General features: G+C 37.5%; 1 protein-coding gene across 2 annotated transcripts in view; it reads right to left on the bottom strand.

The window, feature by feature from the left end:
* Positions 1 to 26,020, bottom strand: part of LOC128663457 (uncharacterized) — a 260,004-nt gene that overhangs the window by 139,961 nt on the left and 94,023 nt on the right. For both annotated transcript variants that reach the window (XM_053717792.1, XM_053717790.1), the window contains exon 4: positions 17,078 to 17,210. In XM_053717792.1, the coding sequence (XP_053573767.1) occupies positions 17,078 to 17,210 (133 nt within the window). The remainder of the gene's footprint in view (positions 1 to 17,077; positions 17,211 to 26,020) is intronic.

Raw genomic sequence — 26,020 nt, 5'->3', positions numbered from 1 at the left:
CCTTACACTTATTAACCCCTAATCTGCCGCTCCGTAAACCGCCGCTACTTACATTATCCCTATGTACCCCTAATCTGCTGCCCTAACATCGCCGACACCTATATTATATTTATTAACCCCTAATCTGCCCCCCACAACGTCGCCTCCACCTGCCTACACTTATTAACCCCTAATCTGCCGACCGGACCTGAGCGCTACTATAATAAAGTTATTAACCCCTAATCCGCCTCACTAACCCTATAATAAATAGTATTAACCCCTAATCTGCCCTCCCTAACATCGCCGACACCTAACTTCAATTATTAACCCCTAATCTGCCGACTGGAGCTCACCGCTATTCTAATAAATGTATTAACCCCTAAAGCTAAGTCTAACCCTAACACTAACACCCCCCTAAATTAAATATAATTTACATCTAACTAAATTAATTATCTCTTATTAAATAAATTATTCCTATTTAAAGCTAAATACTTACCTGTAAAATAAATCCTAATATAGCTACAATATAAATTATAATTATATTATAGCTATTTTAGGATTAATATTTATTTTACAGGCAACTTTGTAATTATTTTAACCAGGTACAATAGCTATTAAATAGTTAAGAACTATTTAATAGCTACCTAGTTAAAATAATTACAAAATTACCTGTAAAATAAATCCTAACCTAAGTTACAATTAAACCTAACACTACACTATCAATAAATAAATTAAATACAATTCCTACAAATAACTACAATGAAATAAACTAACTAAAGTACAAAAAATAAAAAAGAACTAAGTTACAAAAAATAAAAAAATATTTACAAACATAAGAAAAATATTACAACAATTTTAAACTAATTACACCTAATCTAAGCCCCCTAATAAAATAACAAAGACCCCCAAAATAAAAAATGCCCTACCCTATTCTAAATTACTACAGTTCAAAGCTCTTTTACCTTACCAGCCCTGAACAGGGCCCTTTGCGGGGCATGCCCCAAGAAGTTCAGCTCTTTTGCCTGTAAAAAAATAAACATACAATACCCCCCCAACATTACAACCCACCACCAACATACCCCTAATCTAACCCAAACCCCCCTTAAATAAACCTAACACTAAGCCCCTGAAGATATTCCTACCTTATCTTCACCATACCAGGTTCACCAGGTTCCGATCAGCCAATAGAATGCAAGCTCAATCTGATTGGCTGATTGGATCAGCCAATCGGATTGAACTTGATTCTGATTGGCTGATTCCATCAGCCAATCAGAATATTCCTACCTTAATTCCGATTGGCTGATAGAATCCTATCAGCCAATCGGAATTCGAGGGACGCCATCTTGGATGACGTCCCTTAAAGGAACCGTCATTCGGCTAGTAGGCGTCGGGAGAAGAGGATGTTCCGCGTCGGAGGTCTGCAAGATGGATCCGGAAGAAAGAAGATTGAAGATGCCGTTGATAGAAGACTTCATCCGGATCATGGACCTCTTCAGCTCCCGCTTGGATGAAGACTTCATCCGGATCATGGACCTCTTCAGCTCCCGCTTGGATGAAGACTTTAGCCGGATCATGGACCTTATTCAGCCCCCCGCTTGGGCTTGGATCAGGACATCGGAGGAGCTCTTCAGGACGGATCAGTGAACCTGGTATGGTGAAGATAAGGTAGGAAGATCTTCAGGGGCTTAGTGTTAGGTTTATTTAAGGGGGGTTTGGGTTAGATTAGGGGTATTTGGGTGGTGGGTTGTAATGTTGGGGGGGGTGGTATTGTATGTTTATTTTTTTACAGGCAAAAGAGCTGATCTTCTTGGGGCATGCCCCGCAAAGGGCCCTGTTCAGGGCTGGTAAGGTAAAAGAGCTTTGAACTGTAGTAATTTAGAATAGGGTAGGGCATTTTTTATTTTGGGGGTCTTTGTTATTTTATTAGGGGGCTTAGAGTAGGTGTAATTAGTTTAAAATTGTTGTAATATTTTTCGTATGTTTGTAAATATTTTTTTATTTTTTGTAACTTAGTTCTTTTTTATTTTTTGTACTTTAGTTAGTTTATTTCATTGTAGTTATTTGTTGGAATTGTATTTAATTAATTAATTAATCTGCGGTCCGGTCGGCAGATTAGGGGTTAATAAGTGTAGGCAGGTGAAGGCGACGTTGAGGGGGGCAGATTAGGGGTTAATAAATATAATATAGGGGTCGGCGGTGTTAGGGGCAGCAGATTAGGGGTACATAAGGATAACGTAGGTGGCGGCGCTTTGCGGTCGACAGATTAGGGGTTAATTATTGTAGGTAGCTGGCTGCGACGTTGTGGGGTGCAGGTTAGGGGTTAATAAATATAATATAGGGGTCGGCGGTGTTAGGGGCAGCAGATTAGGGGTACATAAGTATAACGTAGGTGGCGGTCGGCAGATTAGGGGTTAAAAAAATTTAATCGAGTGGCGGCGATGTGGGGGGACCTCGGTTTAGGGGTACATAGGTAGTTTATGGGTGTTAGTGTACTTTAGAGCACAGTAGTCAAGAGCTTTATAAACCGGCGTTAGCCCAGAAAGCTCTTAACTACTGACTTTTTTCCTGCGGCTGGAGTTTTGTCGTTAGATGTCTAACGCTCACTTCAGACACGACTCTAAATACCGGAGTTAGAAAAATCCCATTGAAAAGATAGGATACGCAATTTACGTAAGGGGTCTGCGGTATGGAAAAGTCGCGGCTGAAAAGTGAGCGTTAGACCCTATTTTGAGTGACTCCAAATACCGGAGGTAGCCTAAAACCAGCGTTAGGAGGCTCTAACGCTGGTTTTCACGGCTAACACCAAACTCCAAATCTAGGCCTATGTACTCTAGAAAGGGTAAAATAATTAATGAATCCCCTATTACTACTGCAATAGATAGATGGGACACCCTGTACTACTAAGACACAGGGAACACTAACCAATCCTTCCCACTTGCCCTTGGAGCATTAACTTATAGTATTATCTGAATTATTTTTCTTATCAGATATAGGGAGCTACTAAGGGCCATGGTTCACTCCTTGTTAGTTATGGGAACTAGTAGCTCCTCTCAATGGATATGGGGGTTCTCCTAGGGTTAGTTTAGATGAACGTATCATTGCTATTATATGCACATAGTTTGTTGACATTCAGACATGCAATATATTTGCATTCTAAAAGCTTTTTTGTTTGTACAGGTCCCTAGCTACTTGATCCCCACGAATCATCTCATCCTTATATCGTAGCTTAACTCCTCGTTCAATACGAACCGCATATAAGTAGTACCTCCTATACTACCATCTATTAACATAAGTTTGCACATATTTCTTTCTTATACATATCAGTAAGGGTCACTAAGCGTTATACCTTCCATATACTGAGGGCCCAAGAGTGACCCCTTCTCATGCAAACTTTATATTTAGGTATATCATTTGATTTTATATACACCGCCATAAATATCATTATAATATCATTTGCTAATTTATATTAACTATACAGGTCCAAAAGCAACCATCTCAAAAGCTAATTTTCCTCCAGATTATGTAAGTATTTTTAGGTCCAAGAGTGACTGTATGTGCCAAATGAGGAAACCCCCTATACAGTAAAGATTATAAAACCGAGTTTCCAGATGTATACCTATAATGTCTTCTTTCTTGTATCATATAAACTTATATATTTGACTGTTATATAAAGCTCTTGTTATTCATGTTTTTTGTATATTGGGGTAACCCATTTATGTTGTACTATTCGCACAACCTCAATAAAAAATTAAATTAAAAAAAAAATCCCCTTTTTTAATAGATGTTATGAGTGTTTACAACTTTCCCATTTTATCTGTCACAACAAAGATAAACAAAATCTAACCAGAACCTTAAACCCATTTGAAGCCCTTTGTGCAGCACATGAACCTACAAGAGGAATCCTATTGATAATATATAAAATACTGTTAGATATACATTCCACAAAACTACCAGCCTACACAAAGATTTGGGAGAAAGAACTAAATCTCACTATCACACCAAAAGACTGGTCCATAATCTTTAGACAAATGGGCAAATCACCTTCATATATGAGTATCACTGAAACAAACATGACAATATTGTGCAGATGGTACCTACACTCTTGTAGATTATCTAAAATATATTAACATGTAGATCCCAACAGTTGGAGCAGATGCAACCAAATAGGAACCTTAGCATATATATGGTGGGACTGTCCAATTTTGAAACCTTACTGGCAAGATGTCCACAGGGAAATTGAACAAACCCTATCACAAAAGATCCAATTTGAACCCCTGACATTCTTGCTCAATAAACCCCCCAAGATTAAATGTAAATACAAACAGATGTTACTGTACCTTATGGTCAGTGGAGCTAGATAGCTGATCCCTAGGCTTTGGAAATAAATACGGATACCCACGATACAAAGTTGGAGGCAACATGTAACATGGTTGCCATCTCTTGAAAGATACCATTATCAACAAACCAACCGTCTGGACTTTTATTGTGAAGAGTATATACACACTATTCAATCTTCTCCCTTGTCTGTTAGCTAAACAACAATACATCCCCATCACAATCTCACTATTCAGGTTGGGATTTTCACCTTACCCGTGTTATAAAACTAAAATATATACATCAGATAAATAATTTTTAAGTACATTTGTTCCTTTAATATGTTTAAAATGTTCTAATTGAAAACCACAAGTTTTTCAAAAGATTAAAATATGATGGACAATGGGACACCCTACCTACTATCTCCAATTAGGAGAGCCTGCATAAGAGAAGTTGGAGAGATACAGTTCACCCTCTTGTAGCAAGAAGTACAAACAATGCAAAAAAGTAAGTTAAAAAAAAAATTCTGGGAAAATATATAATGATGTGGGAAAATATAAATATATATTAAAAAATAAATATAAAAAAAAAGTTAAAAAAAATTCCTTTGTCATTATATATTATCCCACATTTTTTATTTTTAACCTACTTTTTTGCATTTTTTGTACTTCTTGCTACAACGGACTAACGCTTTACACTGAGGACTACTATTGCATATATTTTTTGGGACACACTCAATAGACTCACCACTAAGGATTATTATTTCCCAATATCTGGGGACTTTCTTCTAGCTAGCAACATTTTTTTAATATATTTTTATATATATATATATATATATTTTTTCCCTAGCTGGGGATATTCTTTTACTCCATTTGAGAATCGCTCACTGTTTTTATTGTTTTACATGATATCCTGCAATAAATGTTATTTATTGATTTTGTATAAATTATCAGTATATCTACACATAGGGGCATATTTATCAATGTGCTAGCGGACATGATACGAAGTTGTCGCCATTTATCATTGCCCCAGCAGTTCTTGTGAATTCCTGGTGCAATGCCGCCCCCTGCAGATTCATGGCAGGGTTGTCAATCGACCTGATCATATTCCATCTACTTGATTTCTGTCCGTGACCTCGAAGCAGGCGGACAATTTATGGAGCAGCGGTCTTTAGACCGTTGCTTCATAACTTCTGGTTCCGGCGAGCCTTCAGGCTCACCGGAAACAAGGGGCATCAAGCTCCATACGGAACTTGATAAATATGCCCCATAGTTTTAAATTGCCTGTATACAAACTTTAGAATAAGGATTTTGGAACATATATAAAATATAATGCCAAAAGAGATAAAAAAAATGGCAAAACGTTAATAAGTGTAGAAAAACATTTTCACTAATGTAATTTGAAACTATTGGGATTTTCAGTATTACAGAAAATATCTCTAGGAATTACATAATCTTGAAAAATCCCTCCTTAGAGCAGAATGCAATTGTTTATAGTTACTTGACGCAGTAAGACCAAAAGGATTAAAAGATTATACTTTTATATTTTACTTTCATATATAAGCATCATATGTAAGCATACACTAAAGATCCTTCATATTGTCTTTATGTATAGTTATAATTCTTAGGAGATCTCTGTATTTCTCTTCATATTCTCTTCATATTTTATTTTTTCAACCAAGCAATAATTTAACATCTACATATTAGATAATCGCTATTGTGATAACAAAAAATATTGAAAATAAAAAGAAGAATAATAATAATTCCTAATAAAACATCTCATTACAATATATAAGCAGCTGAAAGAAAAATATAATTCAAATCCTAAATTAAAGATTACATTTTGATAGTTGTAAAATATAAAAAAAAAACCCTGGTAACAATAAAAAGCGGAGCTGATCGTAGCATACATTGATAACAAATAACGTTGCTGACTGGCAACGTTACAATGTTAATAAATGTTAACAATCATCGTCCAATCATAGATACTTCACAAACAATAACAAAGATGATTGGCTAACACATATATAGCTGACTTGTGAACATTCATTTGTAATTAAGTTGAATAAATAAAAGTTATTTTTTAAATAATTATAGAAACATTGTACACTTGATCTGTACCTACAAATGTGTTAAGGGATTGTTTCTCTCTGGTGACTTAGAATATATATGTAATTATTTATTTTGCCACAACACACATTTGTTCCTTTAAAAGAACACAGGACATTTGTCTCAAGTTCAATCCCTTCTAGTCTCCTTTTACTATATTTTTCCAACACTCTCTTATATAAGCAGGTAACGCTGCCTGCAACTTATCATTTTTGTACGTGTGTGAGACATCCATTTGTCACAGTACTGTGGTTTCCCTGAAGTTATATGTCTTAAGCATCTTTTCTGAAAATGGTGAAGAAATGGGTTACATATAATATATTTGTAATTTCTCATTTTATTGTCATAATTATTCTGATAATCATTATAAAAAAATAAAAAATACTTATATCAAATACCAGTACATCTGTGTGTGAGCTTGTTTGGGAGAAATGAAAAAACCCTGTTACTAGAACATTATCACTGTAGACAATATATATACACAAATGTTATTCGGTACAATGCCACACTGCAAATCAATAAGCAATTTCATTTTCATGATTGATATTAGTTTTACACAAACCTTCAGAACGTGCCTCACTACTGATTGGAGGATAAGGGCTACCTGATCTAAATCTTACTGATGAAAGTACAAAACCCAAAACTTCTATAGATAAATCCAAAGCAAAACAGTTTGCACTTCCTGGATTTTATAACATTGTGCAATTTAGTGCAAATATGATGTTTTGGGAGTTTCCAGCAGAAATACTGAATAAAGTGAGCTAAGAAATTAGATGTTCAGTCTAGCTTGGGGAATGAGAAAGGCCAGTACGCTGCTTAGAGATGTGCATGTTCAAAAAAATTGTTTAATCAGAAAAGTTTATTTCAGATTTTCTGAAGTTCATAGCAGCTGAATTTCATTAATGCAGGCATTAGTTTTGTAAGAATATTTGTTGAATATATCCATTTGTGAAAACAATTCATTTCCATTTTTTCTAAAGGAAATCAATATACAACCAATTTTAAGAAAAATAATATGTAATGTCACAATATAATGATAATTGAAGTGCTCCATTTTAAAAAAGGACTAATATTAAAGGGACATTAAACACTTTGAGATGGTAACATAAAATGCTAAGTCGTGCATATAAAAAGAACCTCTATAATATAATTTCATTGCTTATTTTGTCCCCTATTCCTGTAATTCCATTCTGAAATTGTGAGCATTTCAGTTCCTGTTAGAAATGGAAGTGCAGAACACTGTTATATTCCTCACAGACATTGGCTGCAAACTCTAATGACCTATTTGTAACTGTCCCTAATTGGCCACAGCAGAGAAGGTAACCTAAGTTACAATATGGCAGCTCACAGTGTTTTATAGACATTCAAATGTTTCATGTCTTTTGTCACTATTTAACCCCTTAATGACCGAGGACGTGCAGGGCACGTCCTCAAAAAAAAGGCAGTTAACGCCTGAGGACGTACCCTGCACGTCCTCGGTGTGGAAAGCAGCTGGAAGCGATCCTGCTCGCTTCCAGCTGCTTTCCGGTTATTGCAGTGATGCCTCGATATGGAGGCATCCTGCAATAACGCTAGATGGCCATCCGATGCAGAGAGAGCCACTCTGTGGCCCTCTCTGCACCGGACATCGATGGCCGGTATCGTTGGTGGGTGGGAGCCGACTTGGGAGGCGGGTGGGCGGCCATCGATGGGCCGGGTAATGTAGAGGGGGGCGGGATCGGGGGCAGAGCCGATGGGGGCGCGCACGGGCGCGCGCGCGTGCACGGGGGCGGCGGGCGGGCGCGTGCACGGGGCGGGAGTGGGTGGGAACGCTACACTACAGAAAATATAACTGTATAAAAGTTTGAGAAAGGGGTATATTTATGGCAAAAAAAATATAAATCGAAGGTATCTAGGAGGGGGTGGGGGGTTGGTCTTTGGTGAGGCAGGGTGCTACACTACAGAAAAGGGGAAAAATTTAAAAATCACCAATTTTATTCTAAACTGGGTACTGGCAGACAGCTGCCAGTACCCAAGATGGCGGCCATTAAGACAGGGGGAGAGTTAGAGAGCTGTTTGGTGGGGGATCAGTCAGTTTGGGGGCTAAAGGGGGGTCCTACAGAGCAGCATATGTAAATATGCCTTTTCTTTTTTAAAAAAAAAGCCCAAATATAGCTTTTATTTTAGTACTGGCAGTTTCTGCCAGTACTTAAGATGGCGGGGACAATTGTGGGGTGGGAGAGGGAAGAGAGCTGTTTGGGAGGGATCAGGGGGTCTGATGTTTCAGGTGGGAGGCTAAGCTCTACACTAAAGCTAAAATTAACCCTGCAAGCTCCCTACAAGCTACCTAATTAACCCCTTCACTGCTAGCCATAATACGTGTGATGCGCATTTAGCGGCCTAAGTACCAAAAAGCAACGCCAAAGCCATATGTGTCTGCTATTTCTGAACAAAGGGGATCACAGAGAAAAATTTACAACCATTTATGTCATAATTGCACAAGCTGTTTGTAAATAATTTCAGTGAGAAACAAAAAGTTTGTGAAAAAGGGAACTTTTTTTTTTATTTGATCGCATTTGGCGGTGAAATGGTGGCATGAAATATACCAAAATGGGCCTAGATCAATACTTTGGGTTGTCTGCTACACTAGAATAAAGCTAAAATTAACCCTACAAGCTCCCTAATTAACCCCTGCACTGCTGGGCATAATACACGTGTGGTGCGCAGCGGCATTTAGCTGCCTTCTAATTACCAAAAAGCAATGCCAAAGCCATATATGTCTGCTATTTCTGAACAAAGGGGATCCAAGAGAAAAATTTACAACCATTTATGCCATAATTGCACAAGCTGTTTGTAAATAATTTCAGTGAGAAACCGAAAGTTTGTGAAAAAGTGAACGATTTTTTGTATTTGATCGCATTTGGCGGTGAAATGGTGGCATGAAATATACCAAAATTGGCCTAGATCAATACTTTGGGATGTCTTCTAAAAAAAAAATATACATGTCAATGGATATTCAGGTATTCCTGAAAGATATCAGTGTCCCAATGTAACTAGCGCTAATCTTGAATAAAATGGTTTGGAAATAGCAAAGTGCTACTTGTATTTATGGCCCTATAGCTTGCAAAAAAAGCAAAGAACATGTAAACATTGGTTATTTCTAAACTCAGGACAAAATTTAGAAAATATTTAGCATGGGTGTTTTTTGGTGGTTGTAGATGTGTAACAGATTTTGGGGGTCAAAGTTAGAAAAAGTGTGTTTTTTCCATTTTTTTCTCATATTTTATAATTTTTTTATAGTAAATTATAAGATATGATGAAAATAATGGTATCTTTGGAAAGTCCATTTAATGGCGAGAAAAATGGTATATAATATGTGTGGGTACAGTAAATGAGCAAGAGGAAAATTACAGCTAAACACAAACACCGCAAAAATGTAAAAATAGCCTTGGTCCCAAACGGACAGAAAATGGAAAAGTGCTGTGGTCATTAAGGGGTTAAAAATACATCTACATGTTATTCTCAGACTAATCTTTTTTTGTATGCATCATTCAATCTAGCATTTATATATTGATGATACCAGTAATCTAGTGAGCAGTTTTTATTTGGAGTGTTTGAATTAGTATTTATTTTTATGTCATTGCACTATTGTTTCTTCTCTTTTTATAACTAGGAGATTGTAAAGTCCCTAGCATTTTTTAAATATATAATATATGGAAATTGCATCAGGATCTGTTGGGATCTTATGGAAAGTGACCTTTTCCTATATTATTGCTAGTCTTTTTAAAAGAGGCGTTCTTCTCTATTATTATTTAGTAGCGATGCGCATTTGATTTGTTACTAATGCACATTTTAATACGGACAAAAATCATCAGTATTCATTATTTTTCTTTAAATGGTTAATATCGTAACTTTAGTGCAGGTTCTGGGAGCAGAGCGCTAAGCCTCCTGTTAGTGCAGTTGGGCTCTGGCAAGAAGAGGATTGGGTTAGCTCACTCTCCAGAGCACATTAGGGTAAGTATTGTAACTACAGGTGAACTTGTCACTTGTAGCTTTGAAACATTTACATTAGTTTTCATGACAAAATGTAAATGTTTTACTAAAATTCTGTATTCGTTACATTTTAACAAAACAAATACCGAATAGTGCAGCCAACAAATATCTGGGAAAACAAATTTCCCCGAATATTTGGAATTCAAATTTTGTCCAAAATTAAATTTTTTTGGCTGCACATGCCTATTATTTAGCTATTGGATTTTTTGCCTTATTGGTTTTGTTGTTAAAGCGCCTTAAAAATCATGACATTAAACCTTCACAATTCACGCAGCGCATGCAATTTTAATTATTTATAATATATATATTTTTTAAATGTATACTTTCTGAGGCACCAGATTCTACAGAGCATGTGCAAGAGGACACAGTGTATACCTATATGTATTTTGTGTCTGACTGTCACATGATGCAAGGGGTAGGAAATGGAAACAAATTTAGAAATTTGTCACAGAAAAATCTACTGTTGAGTAAGTACTATTACTTTGTCATGTTATTGTGCTTTTGTATGTTAATTAGGCAATTCTGCTGTATTTAATGGTCCTTTAACTGTTATTTTATTGTGTATGTTTCTATTCTTTGTAAGGGTGTGCACGTATATTTTGTAATAACAATTATTTAGAACGGGGTGCGGAGCGAGCGGCTGACTGCAATGGCCGCAATGTACCAAAGCTCCGTACACAAACCGGGTGTTCTAAAAGCTCATAGCGAGTAAAGCTTCATAAATCTAGCACTTAACACCTGAAAATGTAGATCATAGCCTACCGATCTTATACTGGGGTCAGACTAGCGTTCAGTGTGCAGGAGAGATTGGACTGGTGAGGAAACAGGCTGCGGCCCGCAACGGACTTTGCCGCTCATCAAAGTAAAAGCAGTACGTGTAGCTGAACGGTTATCAGCACGACTGAAGGAGTTTTGTGACAACCATCCGCTGGTAATATTGTCAGTATTGGGCATATAATATGACTACAACAGCAATGTGTTCTCCCCCTTAAGGCAACGATCATCTGATAAGAGATTAGAGACATGGGCACAGACACGGCTCACAGACTTTTTATTTGCCAGCACATAGCCTCTATTAAAGGAGCGTCTTCATCAAAGCAGTGTTTACTTGGATCACATCTAAAGTTATTATACTTTGTCTGCCTGATTACTAAATTGGACGTAAAGCAGAGGCACTAGCCATCATACCTATTTGTGACGCATTTTTTTTCCCCTCAATAAAATGGCGTCCTCCCATTACTTCATGGAGGACAGTCTAAAGACCATACAGGCCCTCTTTTCGGATTTCAAGGAGACTTTGGTCAGAGACCTAGACAGCTGGCTTATGTCACATACGGCTAGGAGGGCAAAGATCTCTACGCCTCTATCTCCTACTCCTTTGACCCCTGCAGCATCTTTATTCACAGATACTCAGAGGGAAGGTGGGGAGCAGCACTTTCACCATGCTGGACAAGCTTGGTCCTTGTGGGACGCGGCCGACCCCTTGGATCAAGGTACAATTACTTTTGCTCTCCTCACGTGCAGTTTAGCTGACAAGAGCGACAATTCAAAGATCGGACCATCACCTCTCTCTTCACTTTGGAGATGAAGAGCCCTAACACTCTACCTGCATCCTTGCAGCTTGCTGGGTCAGAGACATTACTACTCTCCTATACGGGGGAGAAGCTGGATGTGAGGAGCCTTAATGCTTTGGCCGTGTATACTCCACTGTCCCTTTGGCAGTCCGCCAGGGAAAAACATAACACCAGTCTGTCAGCTCATAAACGTGGAATAGGTTGACTTTACTAACTATACTGGCCATGAAAAGAAGATCACAACATAATTTTAGTTTTAGACTTTGAACTCCCTATTTAGTTTTCCTTAGGTTTATATTACCATTACTTTGTTGTGTAATAGTGTTTACAGGTTTCTATATATAGGACTCTATTAATATGGCTACATGTCCTGCTTTCTTTTTAATTACTCCATTTTCTTCTCTTTTTTTTTTTTTTTTTCTTTTCTCCTTTGATATTACACAATGTTTGGGGTCAGTCACTCAGCCCTAGGCTACATAAATTTAGCGTTTGTCAGTATACTAGAATTTTTCTGCTGCTTAATACTTATACATTGTTGCCGGCATGCTGCTTGGGTATAGGGCCCATGCTTGGGTAGTATGACCTGGTACTGAACTTATGTCAATTAATAGTTGGTTTGCAGTATTTGTAAGTATTTAACCGTACTTCTAGGATCATATTCATATTTTGATATATAGAAAGTTAATGTGTATATGCAAGTCCTATTTGTGATGTTTAGTGCAATTTTAATATTATGCTTCTCTCTACTAGAATATAGCTGAGATAAGTGGGGTAGTGATTGTATATCTTATTTTATGCTAGTTAGTGCGTAATAAGAATTTTTTCTTAGGATGTCTAAGATATCTTCTCAAATTTCTTAAAACACAGTACGGGGTTTATAAAATATTTTACTAGGTGACAAACTGTAGACTCCTAGTTTCACCACTAGAGGGGAGGCAAGGACAGTATTAGCAGAAGTCAATCCTCTACAGCAGACGTAATTTAGGTATGTATGTTTGTGAGCTGCATATACTAAGCCACCATTTCTACCTTAGGTTTGCAAGCTATTTTATATATGTGGCTGAGATATTTATGTTTAATTGTTGCATTTAGTTAAATTGCTCATTTTTGTCTAGAGATTTGAGAACACTCTAGTTTATTGACCCTTACTTAATTTAACTGGCTTTGCCCTGTTTGTTCTGTGCAAGTTTTTGGGTCACTTTATATGTATATTTTGTCACAATGGTTATCCTATTGGTTAAGTTTGTAATGTACACCCTAGGTTGCTGTATTTATATCATTCTACTCTTGATAGAGGTATATTGCTATTTGATGTGGAATTTGTTATGGTATGTTTCTACATTTCTGTTATTGAATATGCAGACCCTGTGCGTTTGTTTCTTTATTAGAGCTTTGCTGTTACTTGGGTGATGCTAAAACACTTATTTTATACCTATGTTAGAGGGTCAATAGTATTGTTTTACACATTATGTTATTATTTCTACATTTAGTTATAGGACTTATACTACTTTTATATGCCTAGGTTGTTCTGTATCTAGAATGATACTATTTAGCCATGGTAATGTTTATATTATTTGGATATGTCTAAGTTGTTCTATAATTAATGTGATACCATTTAGCCACAGTAGTGTCCACCAATAGTGGATATATATTTCTAGTCTATTTGTTGATCTAACTATGTATGTTGTATTTCGGGCTCCATCCATGTCTATGGTATCGCTACTTTATTAGACTCTTATGACTGAAATACCTATGTATGACATGCTAGTTATAAATATGTCTGTAAAGTCCTAATTTTGTAGAAGATTATTTTATGAGATTGGCCCCAGATATATCCTGAAGTCTAATGGTCTTAATTAAGACTATCTCTAACAATCCATATAGTTTGACTCTGGTTCTGTTTGTATCTAAGCCCATTTATTGAATGTTGTAAGCAATAGATTCCAGGTGGCTGGCCACTTATATATAACCTGGATTTCATATATCCTCCCATTTAATTACGAGTTCTAGTAAACTGTATTTACACTGAAACAGATAGAAGTCAGGCTAGGTATTCTTGCCCCATATATCTATAGTGGGTAGAATTTTAGCTTCCCCCCCCCCTTTTTTGGGGTTTGGTTTACTCAGTAAACAAGGGAACATAGATTCCATCGAACTTTTCCCTATTACTTATTGTATACTTGTTGAAACACTATGGCTATTAATATCCCCATCCTTAATAACCTTATACGACATACTTGATCTAGTATTATTCCCAAATTTGTTAATTTTTTATATTCCTGGTTCAAAAGTGACCATCATTTGGTTTGGGAATTAATATTTTATTTGTACAAAAGAGGTCAGAAATCTATATTACAGGATAATTATTCCTATTCACATGTGTTTATTTTTGAAGATGCCTATTTCCTCTATATGCTGTATGTGAATTACTGTCTTTATTTGATATCCATACTTTTGTGAAGACATATGCTTATGTCCATATCTGTCCTGTAAGTTTGTTTTTGTCTTTAAGTTGAATGATCTCAATAAAATAATAATTATAAAAAAAAAAAAAAAAATTATTTAGAACTTAAAGCATTTTTTGCACAGCCTGTGTATTATTCTGGAATTATTTCTTAACTTTAGGTTAGGGGTTCTATTTAGGCAAGTTTGTTCTTTTGTTAGAAGAGCTTGTAAATTTCTTTCTTTTGTATCTAATTTTAACAAAAATCTGATGTATTTTTTATATGATCAGATTTCACATTAACACGTTGCTTACATAGTGGTCATTTGGCAAAATATTATTTGAGGGGTACAAAAGAGATGGCAGACACCTGGAACATTCCAGGAGCACACAACAGCACTTTTGCTCTAGTTAAAATAAATGAAAAATGGTTGCGCTTCCACTAGTTTCCCACCTCCCTACACTATGTTAATGCTTGATTATAAAAAGCAAGTAGACAACGTTTCGGACCTCTCGTCCTTAATCATGTCAGACATGATTAAGGACTAGAGGTCCGAAACGTTGTCTACTTTTTACCTTGGTGTCCCTATAAATCTGGAAGTTTGCTAATTGTTTATACCAAGACAGAAAAGGTACTCCAAGAGGCTAACTACCAACCCAAAGGAAGTGCAAGGGATCTATTTACAACCAGAAACACATCCCTGCATACTCCAGGAGGCTAACGAAAACCCAAGAGGCATCACATCTGGATACAAGGAGAAGATTCTACCATCTATATATACCCCCAGTGCGGCATACTTACCTCATTAGATTGAGGTAATATCTGGTAAGGGTATTATATACCATCTATTTACTGCATATCAACTTTATGTGAAGATTTACTACGGACTGTATACTTTCTAAAGACTCATATGAACATTGTTTCACAATTTATTCATTTTTTAGCATTATTTATTTTACTATATATTTTTATAATCTTTTAATTGTCATTTAATCAATTATCCATTTCTTTCACTTATATTCCCATACACTACCCATACTTTAATGGATATATAGGCGCTGTATCTACCCTTGTATACACATTTACACTTACTGACTGGGACCATACATCTCAACCAGTACTTGTCTTATATAGCTGCCACTATACCCTACACAATATTGACTAGCGCTAACTATAGAGTATCACTTGTGTCTACCCAGTGTACTGAGTGAACACATTTTACTTGCTTCTATATATATATATATATATATATATATATATATATATATATATATAAAACAATGTTTTAATAAAAATTGAAGTGTATTTGTTCCCTCTTTTGCTGGTAATCTGGTAAGCCTGTAATTACTTCTGTTTCTTTAAATAGGAGTCTCAAAAATTTTGTTTTGAAAAAAAATGGTTTTATAGTATATATAACCTCACATAACCATCTTCTTGACTTGGAGTAATAGATACACAGCAAAGATAAATCTCCTTCTGTGCAGTGAGGTTTGGAGTTTTTGGTGATATTTTAAACTTCATCATTTAGCAATTTCAGGATTTACAGTATGAGAACTCTTAAAATAACTTTTTAGAAGATGTGATCAGTTGAAGTCAGTCACTTCCTCCTTACAGATATTAATATCACACAGTGTTCTTGATTCTCACCAAAACAGAAAATGAGGTTTTCTATATTCATTTAAAAAATGTAAAAAACATAATTGATCAAACAGGCCTAGTATACCGATCATGCACATATACAAAAATTGCATTCAGATTATTTAACACAGAAACACCGCTCTATTCAATTGCAAGAAGAAAAAAATCAGACTCCATTAACCCATTTGGGATCTCAGTGATCGGCATTCATAAAATGTAATTGTGAGCTAAAACTCTTGGCTGTGTTTTCCAAAAACTAAAATAAAAAAATGAAAATATTGGAATCGTAATAACTATTTGAAGCGAATACAGATAGAAAACCCTTTATGCAAACCGCTTGGGACCGGGAATGGTTTGTATGTTGGAACAGTTTGTATTTTGGAATATTTGTTTCTTTAAAATGGGACAGTTTGGAGAGGGGATGGGACCAAGTGTAAATAATATCTTATGTCATTTAGGCAATATCCACATGTCATAATATAGCTTATACATGTAACCTAAAGGGAGTTTTATATCATTTGTAATACTTTTGCATACATAGTACCCTCAGAAACATAGTACAGTACTGTAATCAGGCAGGTAATATTTGTTGTTTTAAATAAATATAGACTATAATTTGCATTTTATAACACAAAAAGCAAACCATAAACACAGGCAGAGAAGATTGAGACTTAAAGGCAGGAAAAATTTAATATTAATTAAAAGGTTTGGTTTTCAGAATAAGTTTGGATTTTGGAATTCCTGATTTGGGGATTTGCACCTGTATTACATTTTCTAACAAATTAGAGTGTATCATTTATGCATTAGACTGAACCTTTACGTTGTTACACAATTTATACAATTCTGGGCTGCTAAGGCATTTGAAGGTACATATTGTCCCACCTGTTGAAAACGTTTCTCCCATGGAAAGATAACAAACTGTATGGGTGTGAATGTGTTTTTTCTTTACTTACAACTGTTTGTAATGCTTATATTTAAAATATATTACCTTCAATGTGGAGCTTTTTTATTATTTGCTTTATTTCTTCACTCAGATGATTAGGATTGGTGCTAAAAGTTTTTTCTACTAGAGGGTTCAAATATTGTATCACGTCCTTTTTTGAAGTGCCATCATCTGTGTTCTGTGGTTAAAAAGAAAAAAAAAATGTAGAATCATGTTTTATTGATCTATAGACAATTAAACTGCTACAGTTTAAAAAGTTTGAAAACTTTCTTTTACGTAGGAAAAATTTCTTAAACTGCCTTGGTCTGTTTAACCTACTTGTAAAGTTGGGATTAGATCTTTAGTTGAGAGAATTAATTGAATAACTGATATAATTTTAACCTTAAAGCATACAGGACTAGATTACAAGTGGGGGCGCATATTACAAGTTTAAAGTAAATGCATTTGCTCGAGTGCAATCGTGATTTTCGGGTTAGCCAGACTGAAGAACTTGCGTAAAGGGTAGGGCAAGAAAAAAAAGTTGCATTTATAAGTGTAAAGTACAGTTACACTCATATAAACACTTTATGATTAAAATTTAAAAAAATATTGAAAAAGTTCTAAGTGCTCAAAGATACAGTATATATGTTTGACAAAAAAGGGCTTTAAGATATACAGTATCTCACAAAAGTGAGTACACCCCTCACATTTTTGTAAATATTTTATTATATCTTTTCATGTGACAACACTGAAGAAATGACACATTGCTACAATGTAAACTAGTGAGTGTACAGCCTGTATAACAGTGTAAATTTGCTGTCCCCTCAAAATAACTCAACACACAGCCATTAATGTCTAAACCGTTGGCAACAAAAGTACACCCCTAAGTGGAAATGTCCAAATTGGGCCCAAAGTATCAATATTTTGTGTGGCCACCTTTATTTTGCAGCACTGCCTTAACCCTCTTGGGCATGGTCTGAGCACTGACAGGCTGACCCCCCACCCCTTCAACCTCTGCAGCAATGCTGGCAGCACTCATACGTCTATTTCCCAAAGTCAACCTCTGGAAATGACACTGAGCACGTGCACTTAACTTCTTTGGTTGACCATGGTGAGGCCTGTTCTGAGTGGAACCTGTCCTGTGAAACCGCTGTATGGTCTTGCCCACCATGCTGTAGCTCAGTTTCAGGGTCTTGGCAATCTTCTTATAGCCTAGGCCATCTTTATGTAGAGCAACAATTCTTTTTTTCAGATCCTCAGAGAGTTCTTTGCCATGAGGTGCCATGTTGAACTTCCAGTGACCAGTATGAGAGAGTGTGAGAGCAATATTACCAAATTTAACACACCTGCTCCCCATTCACACCTGAGACCTTGTAACACTAACGAGTCACATGACACTGGGGAGGGAAAATGGCTAATTGTGCCCAATTTGGACATTTCCACTTAGGGGTGTACTCACTTTTGTCAGATACTGTATATAAATAATGACATCTTAATATGTATATGTGTGTGTGTGTATATATATATATATATATATATATATATATATATATAATGTGATAGAGAGCACTCACACTTTCAAAATCCATATATGCCAGGGTGCCAGCAGATAAGTACAAGAGATAAGGAAGGCACTCACTGGTCTTTAAATCAAAAAGTAATTTTAATTAAGCGTGACGTTTCGGGGACACACTCCCCTTCCTCAGACAAACCGAGAAACGTCACGCTTAATTAAAATGACTTTTTGATTTAAAGACCAGTGAGTGCCTTCCTTATCTCTTATATATATATATATATATATATATATATATATATATATATATATATATATATATATATATATATATATATATTTCTACATATACAGGGCATATGAATATACCGGTCCGGTCGCCATATGCAGCCTAACATTTTAAGTGGGACACCAGTAGCAATAAATAAAAAAAAGGTTCCACATTTGCAGACACAAAGGACAGGAGGGGAGAAAGGGGAGAGTATTTTTGTCAAAAGCATTTAAATAACCTCCCCTTATCTCCATGGCTCTTGGTCTCCTCCTTTTCAGTTGCTACTTCCGACCCCTATGCTTGTGTGCTCGGGAAGACATCCTGCTAGAGTGGTGAGTGTTTCTTCTCTGTGTGTTTGAATGAAGTATGTGTTAAGTGACTATATTGTTATGGTAGGCAGCTTGCTCACGTACATTATGCTGAAGTACTCCAGGGTCCTCTGCACTACTTCAGCACAATGTACATGAGAAAGCTGCCTACCATAACAATATAGTGCAGTGCACAATTTTTCCAGACACCATTGATGCTCCAAAAGTTGAGCTTGCCATTCCGGAGAGACCATTCCATCTCTATGCACCCAGACAAATTTGTTAGAGCGGCTCGGTGCAGTGGTCGTGATGGACCTGAGTCAGTATAGATCTGAGATCTTGAGACAAATATTGGATTCAAAGACCTACACTACTTTACAAAATGATCCCACTTACCAGTTGAAGAGAGTTATTGACCAAAAACTCGAGAGATGGCGTGACATGGAGTTAATCACCCAACATGAGTATCAATTCCTAAAGAGGGATTTCCCCATAACACCAATTATCTATACTTTACCCAAAATCCACAAGGATGCTACACAGCCCCCAGGGAGACCCATTGGGGCCTATCTATCAAGCTCCAAATGGAGCTTGATGCCCCGTGTTTCTGGCGAGCCAGAAACAGCAGTTATGAAGCAGCGGTCAAAAAGACCACTGCTCCATAACCTGTCCGCCTGCTCTAAGCAGGCGGACAGACATCGCCAGAAATCAACCCGATCGAGTACGATCAGGTTGATTGACACCCCATTGGCCGCGAGTCTGCAGGGGGCTGCGTTGCACCAGCAGCTCTTCTGAGCTGCTGGTGCAATGCTGAATACGGCGAGCGTATTGCTCGCCGCATTCATTGAGGTCTGTCGGACCTGATCCACACTGTCAGATCAGGTCCGACAGACCTTGATAAATAGAGGCCAGTGTCTCAGCGAGGGTATCACTCCTCCAGCCACTGGCTGAGTTTCTGGATTTTCATCTACAGCCTCTGGTAAAAAGAATGAAATCATATAACAATATTCCAGTGCCTTTATACGACCTATCACCCAATTGAGGGATATTCAATCTACTGATATATTGGTGACGATGGATGTGTGTAGCTTATACACAGTGATTCCCCACAAGCTGGGGATTGCAGCGGTAGTCAACCACATAAGACGTACACCATATGTGGGCCCCTCGGAAGAAGTAATAGTGGACCTTCTCACTATGTGTCTTGAGAATAATTTCTTTTGTTTTGAAAACACCTTTTACCTGCAAATAGAAAGGACTGCAATGGGGTCGAATATGGCCCCATCATTGGCAAACCTCTTTATGGCCGAGTATGAATCTATACAAATGAAAGTTTATGAGATCAAAGCCATTGTTTTATTGTTGTTATATATACAACGTGTTCTGGATTTGGCGTGATGGAGAACATACTCTGAAAACCTGGATTGACACCCTAAATGGGATGGACAGTACCATTAAATTTCAACATACTGCCAACATCGACACAGTAGACTTTTTGGATGTCAGAGTGTTCAAGACCCATGATGGATTAGGCACCACGCTATTTAGAAAAGGAACTGACCGTAATTCCATCCTGCACGCGAAAACCAGCATTAATTTGCAATATTCCAAAAGCACAATACCAGCGTGTGATAAGAAACAACACAGATGAGAACCTAATCAATTTGCAATTGTCAGAAATGACACGCGATACAATAAGAGGAGTCTGCATGAACAACAGGAATCAGCTCTATTATCCCAAGAAGAACAGACCCCCAAGGATAGCAACAGGAACCGACAGCTTACGTTTGTCACCACGTATAGCCCAGATCAATACCATATTGCGAAAGAAATTAAAGAGGAATGGAAAATACTCAAAAGTGATCCTACATTACCATTTACAGAGTGGTCGGCACCCAGATTGGCTTATCGGAGAGATATTAGCCTGAGGGATATGCTGATGAATACGGATATCCCCTTGAAGAAAGAGAAACAACCTTGGTTGAAAAAGAAAGTTGGTTGCTTTAAATGCATCAGTTGTGTCACATGTAACAGCATGCACACAGGCACTACATTTCAACATACTGATTGCAGAAAGAAATATCAGATTAAATTCTTCCTCACGTGCACCACCCAGTTTATTGTGTATCTTCTTAATTGTCCCTGTGGGAAATTTTACACAGGAAAGACGACTGATGATGCCAGAGTAAGGATGGCGAATCATCGCTCCAGCATTAGATCGGCTCTGAAGATGGGAAAGGCGGAACATCCAGTGGCTCATCACTTTTTGGAAGCAGGGCACACTGTGAGTGACTTACGGTTTAGGATTATTGACCATGTGCCAGTTTTGAGAAGAGGTGGTAATAGAGCCAAAATACTTTTGAAGAAAGAAGCACGATGGATACATGAACTTTGTACTTTAGCCCCGAGAGGCTTGAATGTCCAGACGGGTTGGCAAAGCTTTTTGTGAAGTGGAGACTGACACACCTTGGTGTATGAGAGCTTATTGATCTGTTATGTGTAGGTTTGTTCCTACACTTGAGAGTCCATGTTTTTTTTTTTTGACATTAATAATAATTGCTTTGTGTGGATAGTCAGCACGACGTAAGATACACACGATAATACTATGCAAGTACATATTTATCATGTGGCACAGTGTTCCCTGCTTTTTTCAGTCCTAACAACAATATAGCATATCTTCTGAGGGAAGATGTGTGAGGTGTTTTTAATTTGTTTTTAATTATGTTATGTCTTAAATGTATCGGTTTTCTGCACATATTCACATTAACACAACATAGATAATTGTGGACCATATCCCCCTAAGTCCTTAGATACATGATCTTGTGGTTTGGTCAGATTACAGTAGTAGGATTGCTCATGTAACTGACATATGAGTGGAGGCTATATGTATGTTACATATGTGGTGTAGTATCGCTAGGAGTCCAAGGGTGAATTGACATAGGTATCCCCTTGTAATAAGCTGTCTTTTTTTAGACATTTGGGTTTATTGGTGATGGGTACCTGTGTATGATTAGGGTATACATTTGGCCAGATAACCGTTGTGTTAAGATTGTAAAGGTATTTGAACCATTATGGATTGCCCATATACTCTCTTAGAATATGGTATTGTCTAGGTATATTTTTTGATTTGTAGATTGTAAGAGTTTTTATTTTCTGACACTCAACATCATATTGAGGTTGCTGTGTGTATGGTCCTAGACCACTGTGAGGACTAGCTGGGATTGTGTTAGCACTCTGGAAATATGAGGCATTTTTTAGTCAATGTAGTGTCTGACATAATTGACATATCATATCTTGGTTCCATTAAGTTTGTTCTTGTGGGCGTGTTTTTTACTATGATCAGGTAATGGTGATATGTGTTACATAAAGTTGAGTCCGCGTTCACGCACAGAATAAGGATGGTAACATGTTATGTTTGGGTCCGGGATCTGGTGTATAGCACTAATGTTACAGCTCTCACTTATATAGGTTCGTACTTTGCACAGTGTTAGAATATGCACAACCCTTTTAGGTGACAGCAGCTCAGTTGGTTATTGTGGCTGGTTATGTCTCAAATAAGCTCATTAGCATGATTATGAAGAGAGAGTAGAGATGCGTAGCCCTTGTATATCAGTATATGTTGGAGTATATTAGTTCTCCACATCGTGCGCGAGTAGGCGTTGCTATGGTGATACACGTAACCCTTCGAAGCCATAGGGGAGACGGTCAGCTCTGTCGGGTATTTTTATTAGAACTGTGATCATTGATCAGTGATGCGGGATGAGCCCCTTAGAGGATTATGATGATTACACATTTTCGAAATGGCACGGTAAATGTCTAGAATGATGCGATATGTGAGTGTCATATGTGTTTGCTTGGAGAGTGTCATATGTATTTGCTTGGAGTGACGGGTTTGTATTGCATGAGGGGCGTGTTTAGTGTTTGTTTTAGAAACTGTTGGAGGCGGATCCTGGCCAATTACAATAAGGGGTGTGTGACACCGGGTCCAATACGCATGATTCTCCTATCTGCGGTATTGCTGATTTGTAATTGTAGCCATGTACCTTATTGACAATCGTATATCACACTATATTGCACATTGCATTTAGGACTTAAGGTAAGACTTGGGTGATGATTAGAAGGCTATACCCGGTGTATGATGATGATCACATTGGGGAGGTATTAAAGATGCACCATCGATGTTGACATACAGGTCTCTGTAGGTGTGGTGTTTGAATTAACTTACCAATTATCCATCAGGGGCTTGATGTTTTTACACCTATCATGGCTTTTGTTGTCCTCCACATATGTTTTTTGACGATTCAGACTCGTAGAGATTACGATCATGATCAGGGTAAGCTTGGGGGATATGAGTTTCACATTTGTCTGGTATTAACACTATCTTTATGGACACACCTATATTATTTAAATATCATTGTATTCACATTGTTTACGACCAGTATTACAATAATTGCACATGTCTATGTCTTTTTGCACACGGCTCACTCGGATTGGTAGCCTACTAGGGGAGTTGTTTGTTGGCCTATAATTGTTTCATTTCCTCACTTGATTTTTGTCAGAGGAAGGGACGTTGTTGGTCCCGAAACGTCACAATAAAGGGCTCCATGTACGAAGCAGCAAAAGCTGCTCCGGAGCCTTTGCGGGGCAGGTTCGCATATGCGAGCCTGCTTCCCGCAATGTAAGAAGCAGCGGTCATTAGACCGCTGCTTCCTACACCCTACGCCACCTCTTAGGTGGTGAAGCAAAATCACAGAGAGCTCGCTTGCTCTCGGTGATTGACAGCCCCTTCAGTCGCGTGATTGGTCGCGCGACTGAAGGGGCGGGCATTACACACTCCGCTGAGTGTGTAATGATACATACGGGCAAGCGGATCAATAGATCCGCTGCCCGTGTGTAGCGGAGGCGGGCGGACAGCTTCGCGAGGTAAGAAGCTGTCCGCCCGCCTCTTAGTACATGGAGCCCAAAGTTTGGATTTAACACTGATGTCTACAGTCCAGTGAGTGCTTTACCTATTTGAAATTCTATATATACATATATATATTTATACATATACAGGGCATATGAATATACTGGTCTGGTCGCCAAATGCAACCTAACATTTTAAGTGGGACACCAGTAGCAATAGATAAAAAAAAGGTTCCACATTTGCAGACACAAAGGACAAGAGGGGAGAAAGGGGAGAGTATTTTTGTCAAAAGCATTTAAATAACCTCCACTTATCTCCATGGCTCTTGGTCTCCTCCTTTTCCGTTGCTACTTCCCCTATGCTTGTGTGCGCGGGAAGACACCCTGCTAAAGCGGTGAGTGTTTCTTCTCTGTGTGTTTGAATGAAGTATGGGTTAAAGTGACTATATTGTTATGGTAGGCAGCTTGCTCACGTACATTATGCTGAAGTACTCCAGGGTCCTCTGCACTACTTCAGCACAATGTACATGAGAAAGCTGCCTATCCTAACAATATAGTGCAGTGCACAATTTTCCCAGACGCCATTGATGCTCCAAAAGTTGAGCTTGCCATTCCGGAGAGACCATTCCATCTCTATGCATCCAGACAAATTTGTTAGAGCGGCTCTTACAGTTGCTGTAGTAGTTGAAAGGCAGCTGGGTAGAAAGTGAAAAAAAAAATGTCTTTTAACATGCTGTTATGTGACTGTTCAATGTCCAGCTAAATGCAGTACCGCTCACAGCGTTCTATAGGTTGAAGGGTGGCAGCATTAAATATACTCAGTCAATCATAACCCCCACATATGTTGAATTAAAAAAAAAAAAAGCTAAATTATATCTTTATATTTTCCTTATGGGGGAAAACAGACAAGACTGTACAAACAATATTACAAAGATAATATCCCTGTTTTTTTCTACCAGGTGATAGAAAAATCTCTTCTAAAGTTAAAAACTTTTTGTTAATGCACAGGTCCCAAATATTAGGCAGCTTGCAGGGAATTCAAATTGGGACCTCTGTCTGCACTGGTTTGTGAGATTACAATAACACTATTTATTTTCCCTTTTTAAATAAGATATATACACACTACATGCAGACATGCATGGGCAACGAAAGTTTCTAGCGGGTTGGTAAATTTGTCATTTATTCGCCCGATGGCCGAGAGAAGTTTTGGGTAATCATAGGTCGTGTGTATATATATATATATATATATATATATATATATATATATATTATCAATGAACAAATGGCTGCACTCACTGGTCCTTTTCAATCAAAAATATTTATTTCTGTGACGTTTCGGGGACCGTATCCCCTTCCTCAGACAGAGGACACATGCAAGATGCATCCCTTTATACAAACACCAATACAAACAAATGAAGACCCCACCCCCCACAACGTGGAAAAAAACGCCAAAGGTTGTCATAGCAACCTCCCAAGCACAGTGAACACAATACATAAACAGTGATATATACAAAGCATAAATATAACCATCTCATCAGTGATAACAGCAACAGGAGATCATATATGACTAACAAAATCAAATTGCATTCCTAGAATATGTTTATGATATCGATGCTGTAACCTTAAAATACTGCAGACACGCTGCTGCTCACAAAATATAATACCATGCATATGCCCTTACTATACAAAGGAACGATACTCTTAAATTTATTACCAAACTTTGGGAAAAAGAAACAAATAACAAAACAATTATGCATTTCCATTAATGTGTAATTAAATAAATGAATGAATGAATAAGTCAGCATTACATACTCCTACCTCAGGGCTGCTTCATCTCAGAGCGCGCGTACATGCAAGGCAGGGGGCGTTGCTAGCAGTGTAAGCCCGGAGACAGCATGTGGTACGTCATCACGTTACCCGATGTCAACACTGACTCAGCTGTTCACCCGGGGAAACACTCCTAGCACAAAAAAGCCTCAAGCGGCAACAGGCTAGTGCTGCTACTAGGTTAT

The sequence above is a fragment of the Bombina bombina genome, chromosome 6 (assembly GCF_027579735.1).
Source record: "Bombina bombina isolate aBomBom1 chromosome 6, aBomBom1.pri, whole genome shotgun sequence".
Taxonomy (NCBI): domain Eukaryota; kingdom Metazoa; phylum Chordata; class Amphibia; order Anura; family Bombinatoridae; genus Bombina; species Bombina bombina.
This window is presented reverse-complemented; position numbering and strand designations above follow the sequence as displayed.